This window comes from Microcaecilia unicolor, chromosome 13 (assembly GCF_901765095.1).
Source record: "Microcaecilia unicolor chromosome 13, aMicUni1.1, whole genome shotgun sequence".
NCBI lineage: Eukaryota > Metazoa > Chordata > Amphibia > Gymnophiona > Siphonopidae > Microcaecilia > Microcaecilia unicolor.
Window position 1 is genome coordinate 66,222,031 of NC_044043.1, and position 12,770 is coordinate 66,234,800.

The 12,770-nt window shown below is 42.1% G+C and overlaps 1 protein-coding gene across 1 annotated transcript in view; it reads right to left on the minus strand.

The window, feature by feature from the left end:
- NMNAT1 (nicotinamide nucleotide adenylyltransferase 1) overlaps positions 1-12,090 on the minus strand; it is a 49,698-nt gene extending 37,608 nt beyond the window's left edge. The window contains exons 1-3 of the mRNA XM_030222142.1: positions 11,917-12,090; positions 5,316-5,499; positions 1,823-1,950 (exon numbers count right to left, since the gene is read on the minus strand). Of these exons, the coding sequence (XP_030078002.1) occupies positions 1,823-1,950; positions 5,316-5,499; positions 11,917-12,034 (430 nt within the window). The 5' untranslated portion in view covers positions 12,035-12,090. The remainder of the gene's footprint in view (positions 1-1,822; positions 1,951-5,315; positions 5,500-11,916) is intronic.
- Between the last annotated feature and the right edge of the window lie 680 nt (positions 12,091-12,770).

Sequence of the window (12,770 nt, forward strand, 5' to 3'; positions counted from 1 at the left end):
CTGAGGACTGGATTGAGAAGCACTGTTCTACCTCATCTTCATAATTCATGCATGCTGTCTCAAATTCATTCATTCGCTGAACACAACCAATGAATGTCAGTCTCTTAGTCTTTGCTCCTTCTGCCCAATGGTCGATCTCCAAGAAGTCTAAGCTCTGAGATCATATTCTGAAGGTCCTCTTTAATAGTATCCTTTCTTCCTTTCTTTATTGCATTTCTATCCCACATTTTCCCACCTGTGGCAGGTTCAATGTGGCTTACATGGAACAATGGGGCGGTTACAATGTAGCTTATGGGGTTAGCAATTCAATAGAAACAGTGAGCGTCTGTAGAGGTCTCTCACTGGAGTACTGAATTAGGTTAAGACCTTAGTGGATTCCGTGCAGATTACATGCTTTGTGGTTAGGGGTAGGGCGTGAGTCGCATAAGATCATAGAAGTTGAAATAGGGTTCAAGCTTGGGTTTGAGCCTTTTCCATTCTGTCCAGTTTGCGGTTAGGTCCGATTGGTTCCCTAGAAAGTTATTTAGGTCGACGGGGATGTGTTTTTTTGAATAGGTGGGCCTTTAGGTGCTTTCATAAGTTTTAGGTAGTTGTCTTTCAGTTTTAGGTCTTTGTGGGGTTTGTTCCAGGTTTTGGTGCTGTTATAGGAAACTCTAGTTGCAAGAGTCTATTTAAGTTCCTTGACCACTGTTTAAGCTGATCTCAAGAGAAAGGCACATGTGACCCACTCTGACTCTGGTTACCTTCCTTTTAGAGCATGTGGGCGCCACCATACTTTCTCTTGGTTTGTACTGGCTCCCAAGATTTTCTAAGGTCCGTGATTTTCTTCTTCACAGTCACATCTTTGGATCACAATTGTGATGGATTGCCACCTCTACTCGAGCAGTATAGCAGGTTTATTGGTGTTGACAATTTGGAGCTCTACGCCTACACCAAAAATAGCTCAATGATGTCACTGAAAGTCAATGTCCAAAAATTTCTGATCGGTCCCTAGTGGCTTATATATCTGGGTCTCTGACATGGTAGGTTTTGATAAATAGTTTGCTGCTATTTTATTTTTAAATAATATTTCTTCTGGCGAGCTGAAAATGTGCATTCAGCATGTTGTGCAGATTGATAGGACTGAGGTAAGAAGCTTACAGATAGAGATGGTACCATTTGGGAAAAGCCACTGCTTATTTAAGCTTCCAAGTTTCTAAGTTTAGAGCGGTTAATCAAACCTAAATAGAGTAATCTTTCAGAGCGGTTTACAAATAAAAATAATTATAAAAGTAATAAAAACTCAGAAAGGAAAAAGGAAATACAATAAAAAAAATTGGACAGGAAAGGATAAGCCTGGATAGGTACTGGTTGTCATTGCACCCCTATATGCCTACACTATGAGACATTGAATAGTGACATAAAAGGATCAAGGGTTAAAAGCATCATGAAATAAGAATATTTTAAGAATATTTTTCAAGAGAAGACTCAAGGCTTATAGGAGGGGGAAATGCATTCCAAAGAGAGTAAAAGCAGGGTGTAAGCAGCATGCAATCTATCTACTTCTTGGGATCCTACCACATATTTGTAACCTGGATTAGACACTGTTGTGGGGGAAAGAAAAAAAGACACTGGGCTTGATGAAAGTTTGATCTGACCCCCAGTATGGCAGTTCTTATGTAGATATGCTATAAGAGATCTCCTCAGCACATCTACTTTAGAAATCTTTACAGATTTTTGAGGAAAGATTACATATGTTCTGTATTCTGAATTCTAGAAAACAGTGTAATTAGAAAGCCTGACAGATCCTCCCCGCTGTCCAACAGAATGATAATGTATTTACTTTTACTTTCTGGTCTGTTCATGCTGTCTCTGTGGCTTCTTCTCCTCTTCCTTTTCTGCTTGCTGGTGTCAGAGAAGTCTGAATCTTTTTTAAAAGACTCAGTTAAGGCGATAATGTCTTGGTGGTGTCTGTGAATGGGAGAAACTAAAGAATTACTGCACAGGATTCATTTCCCACATTTCAGACTCTCTCAGAAACAAGAATTTTCTATTCTAAAGCCCTGCTTCCCTCTCTCCCTCCATCCCTAGTATCTGCTTCATTCATCCAGAAGCAATGGTAATTTCAGATTCTAGAGTAACAGCTGCTAGTAGCTTCAGCAAATCTTGCATTTCTTTTACACCCTCTGCCCACCAACCTGAATCCATTCCTTTAACTGGAGACCTCTGTATGGTAGTAGACAGAAGCAGGGCTGTGAATAGGTCTTCTAACAAAACACTTGTACATGAGGAAGTACACAGAAGGTATTTATTGAAACAACAGCTAGACCTGACATGGGACAGTGTCGGCATAATTGCCTGTTTCAGGGGTCTAAGAAAAAAAAATTCCAATTTTATATCATGGAATTATAATAAATAAATACAACATAAAACAATTAGTAATACATTGGGACAAGACTATATGGCATACTTAAAAACATAATACCAAAAAACATACACATTAAGGTTTGATACCACAAAGAGTTAAAAAGTGCAATGAGATAAGGAATGATGAGCATCATATATATATATATATATATATATATATATATATATATATATATATATATATATACACATACGTACATGTGTACAAAGAATATATATGTATAAGTGTATACATAAGTGCCCTTGGCCTGGATTGGCCGCTGTCGTGGATAGGATGCTGGGCTCGATAGACCCTTGGTCTTTTCCCAGTGTGGCATTACTTATGTACTTATGTATTTATATATATGTATATATGTTGTATTTATTAAAGATTGTTTCTTGTTTCCATTATTATTATTATTCCTGCTTTTTTTTTTTTTTTTTATAAAAGAGCTCTGTTGATCACACTGCTCCTTCCTTTGGCATTCACTGACGTAGTGGCATAAGGTTCTCTGCTTTTGCGGGGTTCCTATTTTTTATTTATTATTATTTTATTTTTATTTATGGCATTTATACCCCGCTCTTTCCCGCTCGGTAGCAGGCTCATTGCGGCTTACAGGATATGGTACAGAGTATCATAGAGATAGCACAAAGTAAGGTACAGGTACACAGAGTATGGTACGAAGTGTAACAGAGATGATCCAGTTGTAAGGATAGTACAATTGGGAGAGAAGTGGGGGAGAGGATTGGCGTATGGGTAGTGTGGTTAAGTTCGAGAATTAAGTTGGGTTATTTGGGTAAGCTTGTCTGAAGAGGTAAGTTTTCAGCAGCTTTCGGAAGGGCAGGTGTTCATTGGTTGTTCGGCTGTGTCGAGGTATTGCGTTCCAGAGTTGGCTACCTATAATGGAGAAGTTGGATGCATAGTCGGTTTTGTATTTGAGGTTTTTGCAATTGGGAAGATGGAGATTAAGGTAAGTACGAGAAGATTTGGACCCGTTCCTGGCTGGAAGATCAATCAAGTTGTTCATCTAGCTTGGAGATTCGCCACGGAGGATCTTGTGGATCATTGTGTGGGCTTTGAAGTTTATGCGTTCCTTGATAGGGAGCCAGTGAAGTTTTGCATGAAGTGGTGTTGCACTTTCAAATTGTGGTTTGCCAAAGATGAGTCTGGCTGCTGTGTTTTGGGCGGTTTGGAGCTTTTTCATGATTTAGGCTTTGCAGCCGATGAAGATACTGTTGCAGTAGTCGGCATGGGTGAGTACAGTGGATTGTACTAGATTGCGGAAAGTTTTCTGTGGGAGGAATGGTTTTACTCTTTTCAGTACCCACATCATGTTGAACATCTTCTTCGTCGTGGCTTTTGCATGAGTTTCTAAAGTTAGGTGTTTGTCTAAATAACTTCTAGAATTTTTAGATTGTCAGATATTGGGATTGTAACGTCTGGGGTGTTCAGGGTAGTTGGGAGCAGAGTGGCATGTTGTGATGAGAGGATCAGGCATTGAGTCTTTTCTTTGTTCATTTTCATCTTGAAAGTGTTGGCCCAGGATGATAGGATGTTCATGGCAGAGGTTATTTTCTCCGAGATTTCAGTAAGGCTGGATTGGAAAGGGATTAATATTGTGACATCATCAGCGTAGATGAAAGGGTTAAGGTCGGATTTGGATAGGGATTTGGCCAGAGGAATCATCATAAGGTTGAAGAGGATCGGGGATAGAGGTGAGCCTTGGGGGACTCCGCATTTTGATGACCACGCAGGCGATATTGATGAGGTTGATTTGACCTGATATGATCTGGTGGTGATCAAACTTTTTATCCACTTAATGATGTTTCCGCCAATCCCTAGTTTATCCAGTAATTTTGTGAGAATAGTATGGTCTACCATGTCGAATGCACTAGATAGGTCGAACTGCAGAAGAAGTATTTTGTTGCCAATTGAAATTTCCTGTTTGAACCTGGATATACGGGGTGAGCAGTACTGTTTCTGTGCTGTGTGCAAGTCGGAAACCTGATTGAGATTCATGTAAAATAGAGAATTTTTGAGTGAATTCTTTGAGTTGGGAGGTCACTTTATTTTCCATGAGTTTGATTAGAAGAGGGATGGAGGCCACAGGTCGATAGTTAGTGATGCCATCCACAGGTTTCTTGTGGTTTTTCGGTATTGGTGTAAGTAGGATGTTGCCTTGTTCAGAGGGGAAGGAGCCTTGATGAAGTAGGAAATTTAAGTGGGTGGTGAGTTCTGTAATGAATCGTTCTGGGGCATTTTTCATAAGATAATTGGGGCATGGGTCCAGGTGGCAGTGAGACTTGGAAAGTTTGGATAGTGCTGAGGAGATTTCCGTAGTACTGAGGGGGGTGAAGTTTGTCCAGTAGCGATCTGCCGGGATCTCTTCAGAGTCGGGATCTAGTTCATCAAGGAAATTGTCAATATTGGTATCATCATAGGGAATTGTGTTGCACAGGTTAGTAATTTTAACATTGAAGTATTTGGCCAACTGGTCGGCAGATGGGCAGTTTGAGGGTGAAGTTGTTACTGGGTTCGTGTTAAGAAGATTCTTCATGATTTTGTATTGTTTCTTTATGATTTTGTATTGTTTTTTTATGTCCTCCTCTCTCGTATTTATTATGACTGCATGTTATAAAATTAGAATTTTTTTTCGTAGACCCCTGAGGCAGACAATTATGCCGAAACAGGGTCCTGTGTCAGATCCTAGGTGTTGTTTCAATAAATACTTTTCATGTACTCGCTCATGCATGAGTGTTTTGTTGGAAGACCTATTCACAGCCCCACAGTGGTTATCGTAGTAGTTTGTCTGTTCCACTCTGGACTCTGTATGGTCACATCAATGTGCATTGCCTACTGTCCCTCAATGACAACCACGCAGGACGGTCTGTTTCAGGCACAACTCCCACTTGCCCCACTCCCTTAGTACCTCAGAACACGGATGGTCTCTACCCATGTCTTCTGCTGGCATTCCCAGGTATCCACGTCCACCCAGCTGGAGTCCTCTGTGGCAAGCTGTGCCATAGTAACACGATGCTGGGATTCGATCAATCCCTTTTTCATATACCCGTCGCCCACAGGAGAAATGATGCCTTTTATTACTCTGTACTTTCCTATCACCAACAAATAGGACAGCAGAACTGAAATCAGAACTATGGGTGCAGTTCCAAATATTAAATCTACTGAAAAGCAATTCTTTAACTAGATTATTTTAAAGGGCTAGTCCAAGGGTATACAATGCCTTAGACAAATCTTATAACACTCTACTAAAGCCAGGATATAAGAAACCTGTTTCAAACTCAATTAGACAAAATTGCCACAAACTGTATAATTGATAGAATATAATTCTATATATGTTATGTTGTTTAGAGGGTGCTCTAAACAACATATCATATCAAACATATAAACGGCGAGGGGCCGTATTCACTCGCAAATGTGCAGTAGACTTCCCTCTCTGTCCCGCTCCCGCGTCAATACGTGATGACGGGGGGGGGGGGGGCGGGACAGAGAGGGAAACTGCGTGAAGAGGAGGGAACCACCAAGGTCGCCACCGCTCCCCCTCCCCCCCGAGGTCGCCGCCACTGGTACCCCCCCTGGAGTCGCTGCCACCGCCGCCACCCGGCCTGTCTCTTCGCTATTCAACTTACATCTCCGGAGCAAGCAGATCAGCTGAGCTGCCGTTGGCCTTCCTTCCCTGCCTGTGTCCCGCCCTTGCCGACGTTACGTCACACGAGGGTGGGACACAGGCAGGGAAGGAAGGCCAACGGCAGCTCAGCTGATCTGCCTGCTCCGGAGATGTAAGTTGAATAGCGAAGAGACGGGTCGGCGTCGACTCGGGGGGGGAGGGGGTACCGGCAGCGGCGACCTCGGGGGGGAGGGGCAGCGGCAACCCAATAGCCCGTTTTAATGGGCTCAACGGCTAGTAGAATTATATTCTATCAATTATACAGTTTCTGGCAATTTTGTGTAATTCAGTTCGAAACAGGTTTCTTATATCCTGGTTTTAGTAGAGTGTTATACAGTGAAACCTCGGTTTTCGTTGACTTCGGATTTTGCCGTTTTCGTTTTTTGTCGAATTTGTTTGCAAAAATTTTGTCTCTGTTTTCATCTGTTGCCTTGGATTTCGTCGGCGTGCCCACATCATTATACCCAGCTCCCTCTAATTTACGTGATCACTACAGCAGCGGAGAAGTGCTATTGGAACCATCAGACTCGCATTCTACCACCACATTGGCATAATATCTTAAGCCATAAAAATATTAAGGGTGGGCATGTAATCTTCATTGATTCCGTTATGCAATTTTATATATTTTTTATATGCTTTTCCCACTCTATACAGTGAAACCTCGGTTTTCACTGATTATTTTCGGACGGATTATCGACGAAAACTGAGGTTTTACTGTACTTAATTTATTTACCAGTGATAAACGGATACTTATTATTGATTAGACAAATCTTAGCCATGCATACATACCACTACCATCCTCCAGTGGGGAGGGGGCCTCAAGGCCCTAACACCCCCCCAACCCCCCCATAGTTCAGCATCTCCCATTCCTCTCCCTACTACTCCACAGGTTGCCAGCATCTCTTTTTCTCGTATCCAGCATCCTATCTTTCTTTCCCACTCTCTCTCATTCCCTGCTATTTTCAGCATTCCCTCCTCCCCTTTCTGGACCAGAGTACAAGGCAACAGCTAAATGAAGCTCAGTGCAGGCCCACGCTCAAGCACTGCTGCATCGGGATGAAGCAGAACTTCAGCATAGAACATGAAAGGTCAGTTCTGAAAGGCCTGCCACTGTATTGAGAGAAGTTAACTTTTACACAGTCGGGGGGGGGTGGGGGGGGGGGGGAAGAGGAGTTATCAACATTGTCTATAATTTAAGATGTATTATCTTACCACAGGTCCCATTTTCTGCAATGAGACTTAGTTATTAACAACTGGGATTATCAGTAAAATAATATGTCTTAACGATAGCCTACATTGATAATTCTCCTCCCCCCCCCCCCCAATTAAAAAAAAGAAATGTCTTTAGATATCAAAATCATTGCTATATGTAATAAAAGTGAGCCAAGTATAGAACAATCAAGACATTAAGACAACACTGATGAGGGTGGCTCTTAGACATTGGTGGAATGAGGCATTATAACATCACAGTATCAGCTCTGGTTACCAGGAACTAAAACTCTTTAAGAGGGGAAGCTATCCATGTTGGCTAATGTTAAGGTGTGTTATTTTACCACTAACTCGTGCTATTTTAGCACAGGTTCCATTTTATGCAATGAGACCTAGATACTAATAACTACATTTTAACGGGAGCCCATATTGATAACTATGTCCCTTAGAGCCTTACCCTTATAGCGGCTGATTTTCTAAGTCATTCCCTGTGTAATATTGTTTTTCCTGCGGACATTGTCTACACTTAAGCATAGAAAGACTAATTCTATAAGAGGGCACCAAAATGTAGGTACTAGGAACAAGTGTAAATGACCTGACTACCAGTATGTATGCATGTAAATGCCAACATTCGTTATATGCTATTCTATAATCTAGTGCCCAAATGAAATGGTGCATACTTTGCAGGCGAGTATATACATGGGGAAAATTTGGCAGAGTATGGGTGGGGGCATGGGGAGTACATTTATGTGTGTAGATTATAGAATAATTGACATGTGGTCTTTTGCAATTTAGGTGCAATTATTTATACCAGCTCTATGACTGGTGTAAGTGATTATGCCTAAATATATACACGTGTATGTTTCCTATAATATTAGTATTCTAAAAAGGAAACTAGGCACCTACTTTCCATTTCAGAATAGATTGGAACCTATGAGCCCCTTTATAGAATTTCCCTCATAGACTCTGGTTATGTTGCCTTGTTTAAGCCTATTCTGGTAGGCACCTATTTTTCTTTACAAAATATTACCACAAACGACCAAAAATGCACATACATTAAGGTGCAATCACTTACACCAACCCTATAGCTGCTGTAAACGCCTGCACCTAGACATTAGCACACACATGCATAAATGATACAATTCTATAATTTACATGTGCATTTGTGCACTATACCCACACAGACACCCACAGGCAAAGTATACACCATCATATCATGATGTGTACTTTTACGCTTATATAAGAAGTCATTCATGCACCTTCCTGCTGCCTAAAACTAGAAGGCTCCTTATATAATTGCTCCCATAGTGTCATGACACAAGAAACTTCACCCAAAGTGAGAACAAACATTCTTAGGAAGGGGATGGGGAGGAGAAGGGACTTGCACTTATGTGCATACCTTTGAACTGTCAAAAAGTACGTGCCGTTTGTTTCTAAGAAACACTACCAGCACAAAAGTAGTAAATGTAGATATGTGCAGGTGGTTTTCCTGAGATATTGTTTAAAATGCGAATATTTACATAAAAAATACTTATGGGCTTCACATCGATCTAGACAGCAAGAAAATTACTCCCAGAAAGGGCAATGTTCACAGCCATATACATAGGCAAACAGTGATTTCAAGATATTAGTTTTAACACATCAGACTTTTTACTCTGGCATCCCACAATTCTTGTTTAAATTCCTTACTCACCAGCATGTTCCTTGCACTCTTCTAACCAGTATTTGCTTACTGTTCCTAGTCATTTACATGTCCATTCTCATCATACTAGATCCACCTACTTTTCTGTTGTTGCATCTACCCACTGGAATTCTGTGCCCAGTGATTTTCGAGTCGAACTCTCACTACAAAATTTAAAATTTTGTAGTCTTAAAAACATACTTTTTAAATAAGGCCTTTATGGTCACGTGAGATGGATTTAGTGATTTCATGTTATTATTCAGATTACTCTTGTTTGTGGGCTTTGGGATGTGTGCTAGTTATGATTTGATTTTCCTCACTTCCTCCAGGTTTGCTCTTTTTGGGTTAATTGTATTCCCTTGTACCCCTTTTCCTTATTAGGTTGAATTCTAACCTAGTGTCACATCCTTCGCTCCCTCTGGCTGCTCCTCTGCGGGAAGCAAGGGCTGGGAGGAAGGACCCTCAGCCAGAGAGGACTTACCCGACGGTTCCCCGGATGGACGCCTGTCTCGAGTGCAGTCGGGCCCGAGCCGGTGTCCCTTGCGGCGATGGCCGGCCATTCTGAGGCCGCCCTGTCCGGGGCCGGGGGGCCCGTAGGCCGGCGATCGCGGCTTCCGGGCTGTCGGTCGCCAGCTGTGGAGTCCGCGCTTGCACCAGCAGGGAAGATGCCGCCGAGACGCGATGGCCGGCGTTTTCTCCACGTTCGGGCGTGGGAACCCGAAGCTCCGCCTCAGAGGAACCAGATTGGGATGCCGGTACTGTAGTCCCGCCTGGGAGGCCGGACGGAACCAACCAGAGGGATTTCTTCAGTAGCCGAGTTCCGATTGGCCGGCCATGTCGGCTGGGGCTGGGCGGTTGAATGCTGACAGTATTTAAGGAGCAGGACTGGAACAGGACGTTGCTTCAGGTTCTGTTTCCCCGAGGCCAGTCTTCGTGTGTTCCTGTTCTCTGTGCGTTCCCTTGCTCTCCTAGTTTGACCTTTGGACTGTTACTGGACAACTCTGATAGCTGCCTGCCCTGATTTGTTGCCTGTTTTTGGACGACTCTGATAGCCGCCTGCCTTGACCTGTTGCCTGTTTCTGGACTTCTCTGATTTTCCACCTGTCCTCCCTGCTCCCGGTGCTGGGTCAGTCCGTCAATCCCGTGGTTCCCGAAGTCCCGTTGGCCGCCTGCAGCTGGGGGCTCAACCCCCCAGTGAACGGCGGTCGCCGCGGGTGAAGACTTGGGGTTGCACGGCTGTCCTCTGAGGTCCTTCGGGACCTAAGGGCTCACCCTCTTCCCAGACAAGACACCTAGCTTCCTTTTGTGTTTTTCCCTTGCCTATTTTTGCTTAGGCCCCATTATATTTTTATTGTTGTAAACCACTTAGATTATTTAATATACCACATATCAAACAAAGTTTAACCTTGAAAACTGTCTCTTCTCAATTCACCTGCAGTTATTTTTTCAGAATATGTTTACGTTCATACAGATTGAGGGGAGACATTTCTGAAAGCATGTTTTGGGCAGAACTGGAGAACAACATACATCCATTGTATTTTTGAGTTCATGCATGTTATTTTCCAGAGAAATTTTACCCTCCGAAAAAGTAGGTACAAAGAAAGTCTGTGGATGCTCCATACCCATGGTAATTTTCTTAGGAAAAGTATGTATCCTCCCAAAGCAGTTTACAAAAAAGACAAATCTAAAACCCTATCACCGCTTACCACTCACCCCATGCATATCCAACATTATGAAACCCTACAACAATTACTACAAAAAGATTTACAACAACCCTCCCCCCCCAATAAAAAAAACAAGTATAACACTCAACCATTCCATGCAACCTCATCTGAACATCATTTGCTCCCAAAACCAGCACCAATCTCTGGTCATATCCTACATCAAACCACCTACTACTAACCCTCCTATAAAGGCTCCTGATCAACTCTAGATCCATTTAGAAACCCCTCCATTATCAGCTGCCTACCCTACAAAAACTAATCAGCAAGTACTTTTGCTCTGAAAATTAGATTTAAGGCCTGTGATCTAGCCAGACATCTGAAAAGACTTATGCAACCCAGATATTGTCATCATACTATCAGGGTCCACTGAAAAAATTTCCCTCAATTGGACTCCAATTTTTGTTGATCCTTATTTCTAGTGTTAAGAGAGTGCAAGTTGTAAGTAAGCAAATTGGGCACCCCTATAAACTTGCAACTGGGGGGGATCTGTAAATGGCATCAATGACCCATCTACATGCAAAAAGTGTTCTACAAGGAAATACCCTACTCTCTCCCACTGAAAACAAATGACTCCAATGACTCCATCCAACCCAGGGTTAAAAGTTGCATTACCCCAAATTGCCATCTGAGAAGTACATTCTGGATGCCCACCCCACACCTTCATTTTTTTGGAATAGTGTTTTTTTTTCTCCTGTTTGAAGTTTTGGTTTCTACTGTTCCTTTTCTGGGTTTGAGTTGAAACCAGAGATAGTGTTGCCCTTTAATGGGGGCTTATCAGAGGACTCTGACGCTCTCCCCTGGGCAGTGGAGGTTTTGTTTTTAAACTTTGGAAATTATAATTTGGCATAGTGTCCTCCCAGCTGACTTTAGCAAAACAAGTTTAGATTTATTGGCGATTCTTTTTGATGTTTTGCTACCCAATATTAATTAATTAAATTAAATTATATCATATATATGAAATATACTTTAATAGTTAAAAGCTGAAATTCAATTATGTTTTTTTACAAGTCCGTTTTGGGAAGGGGTGGTGTTGGGGTGATAATTGCTCAGTTTAATTATCAAATTATCCAGGGAGCAAGGGATCTGCACATTAACTGAAGGGCGCAAAAACCTGAAGACTCGATTAGGGGATCCAGTACTCTTGCCCCAGCCTCGCCTATACTTAGTGCCCTTCTGGCTACTTCTGCATTATTTAGTCACACATTACACACCCATGCTGGTGCCTTCTTACCTGTTGCATGCAGATGATCTCTGGCCAGTTCAAATAACCTGAGGTGATTGTTGGTGATGGGATTGAAGGAGCCACAGGCCAGCAGTACGACATCTTTTATGTCATCAGATTTCTCCATGGTGACCCCCTGAAGCCACAAGCCCAGCTTCAATACTGCTGGGTCACTGCTGCTGGCTACAGGATGGGAAACAGAGAGAAGGCCAGTGAGGTTTAATCCAGTCTTATGGGTAAAAAGGAAGTAGCCTCTGCTGCAATAAAGCATGTGATCTTGAAAAAATAATAAACAGGGCATTGGAATCTAACAGTCAGCCCCACCCTATACCAAGCCTTCAGCTGAGCAATATCACAGAAAAAGGAAAGCAAACCAGAAAAAGTTCTATAAAGCAATACCAGACATAGGAGGGGTAATTGTACAGCAGGATGCTTATGTGAAAGGTTCAAAAAGGCACTTATTTTATGAAGCTTCTTATGTGCCTTTATTACATAGCCTCCAGAACTAACCTCAGAAGTGCAAAAATGCTCTCCCAGAAATTTACACCTGTTATAAAAAGGTATAAATATGTGCATATATTCTACAGGCCTAATTTTACATGAGAAGTCCTAAAAGACACCTATTTGATAAAGGCAACATAGGAGATGTGGGTAATTCTTAAGGTAGGCACTAACTATACTACTACTTATCATTTCTATAGCGCTACTAGACATACGCAGCGCTGTACACTTGAACATGAAGAGACAGTCCCTGCTCAACAGAGCTTACAATCTAAGTAGGACAAACAAGAGATAAGGGAATATTAAAGTAAGGATGATAAAATAAGGGTTCTGAACAAGTGAATAAGGGTTAGGAGTTAAAA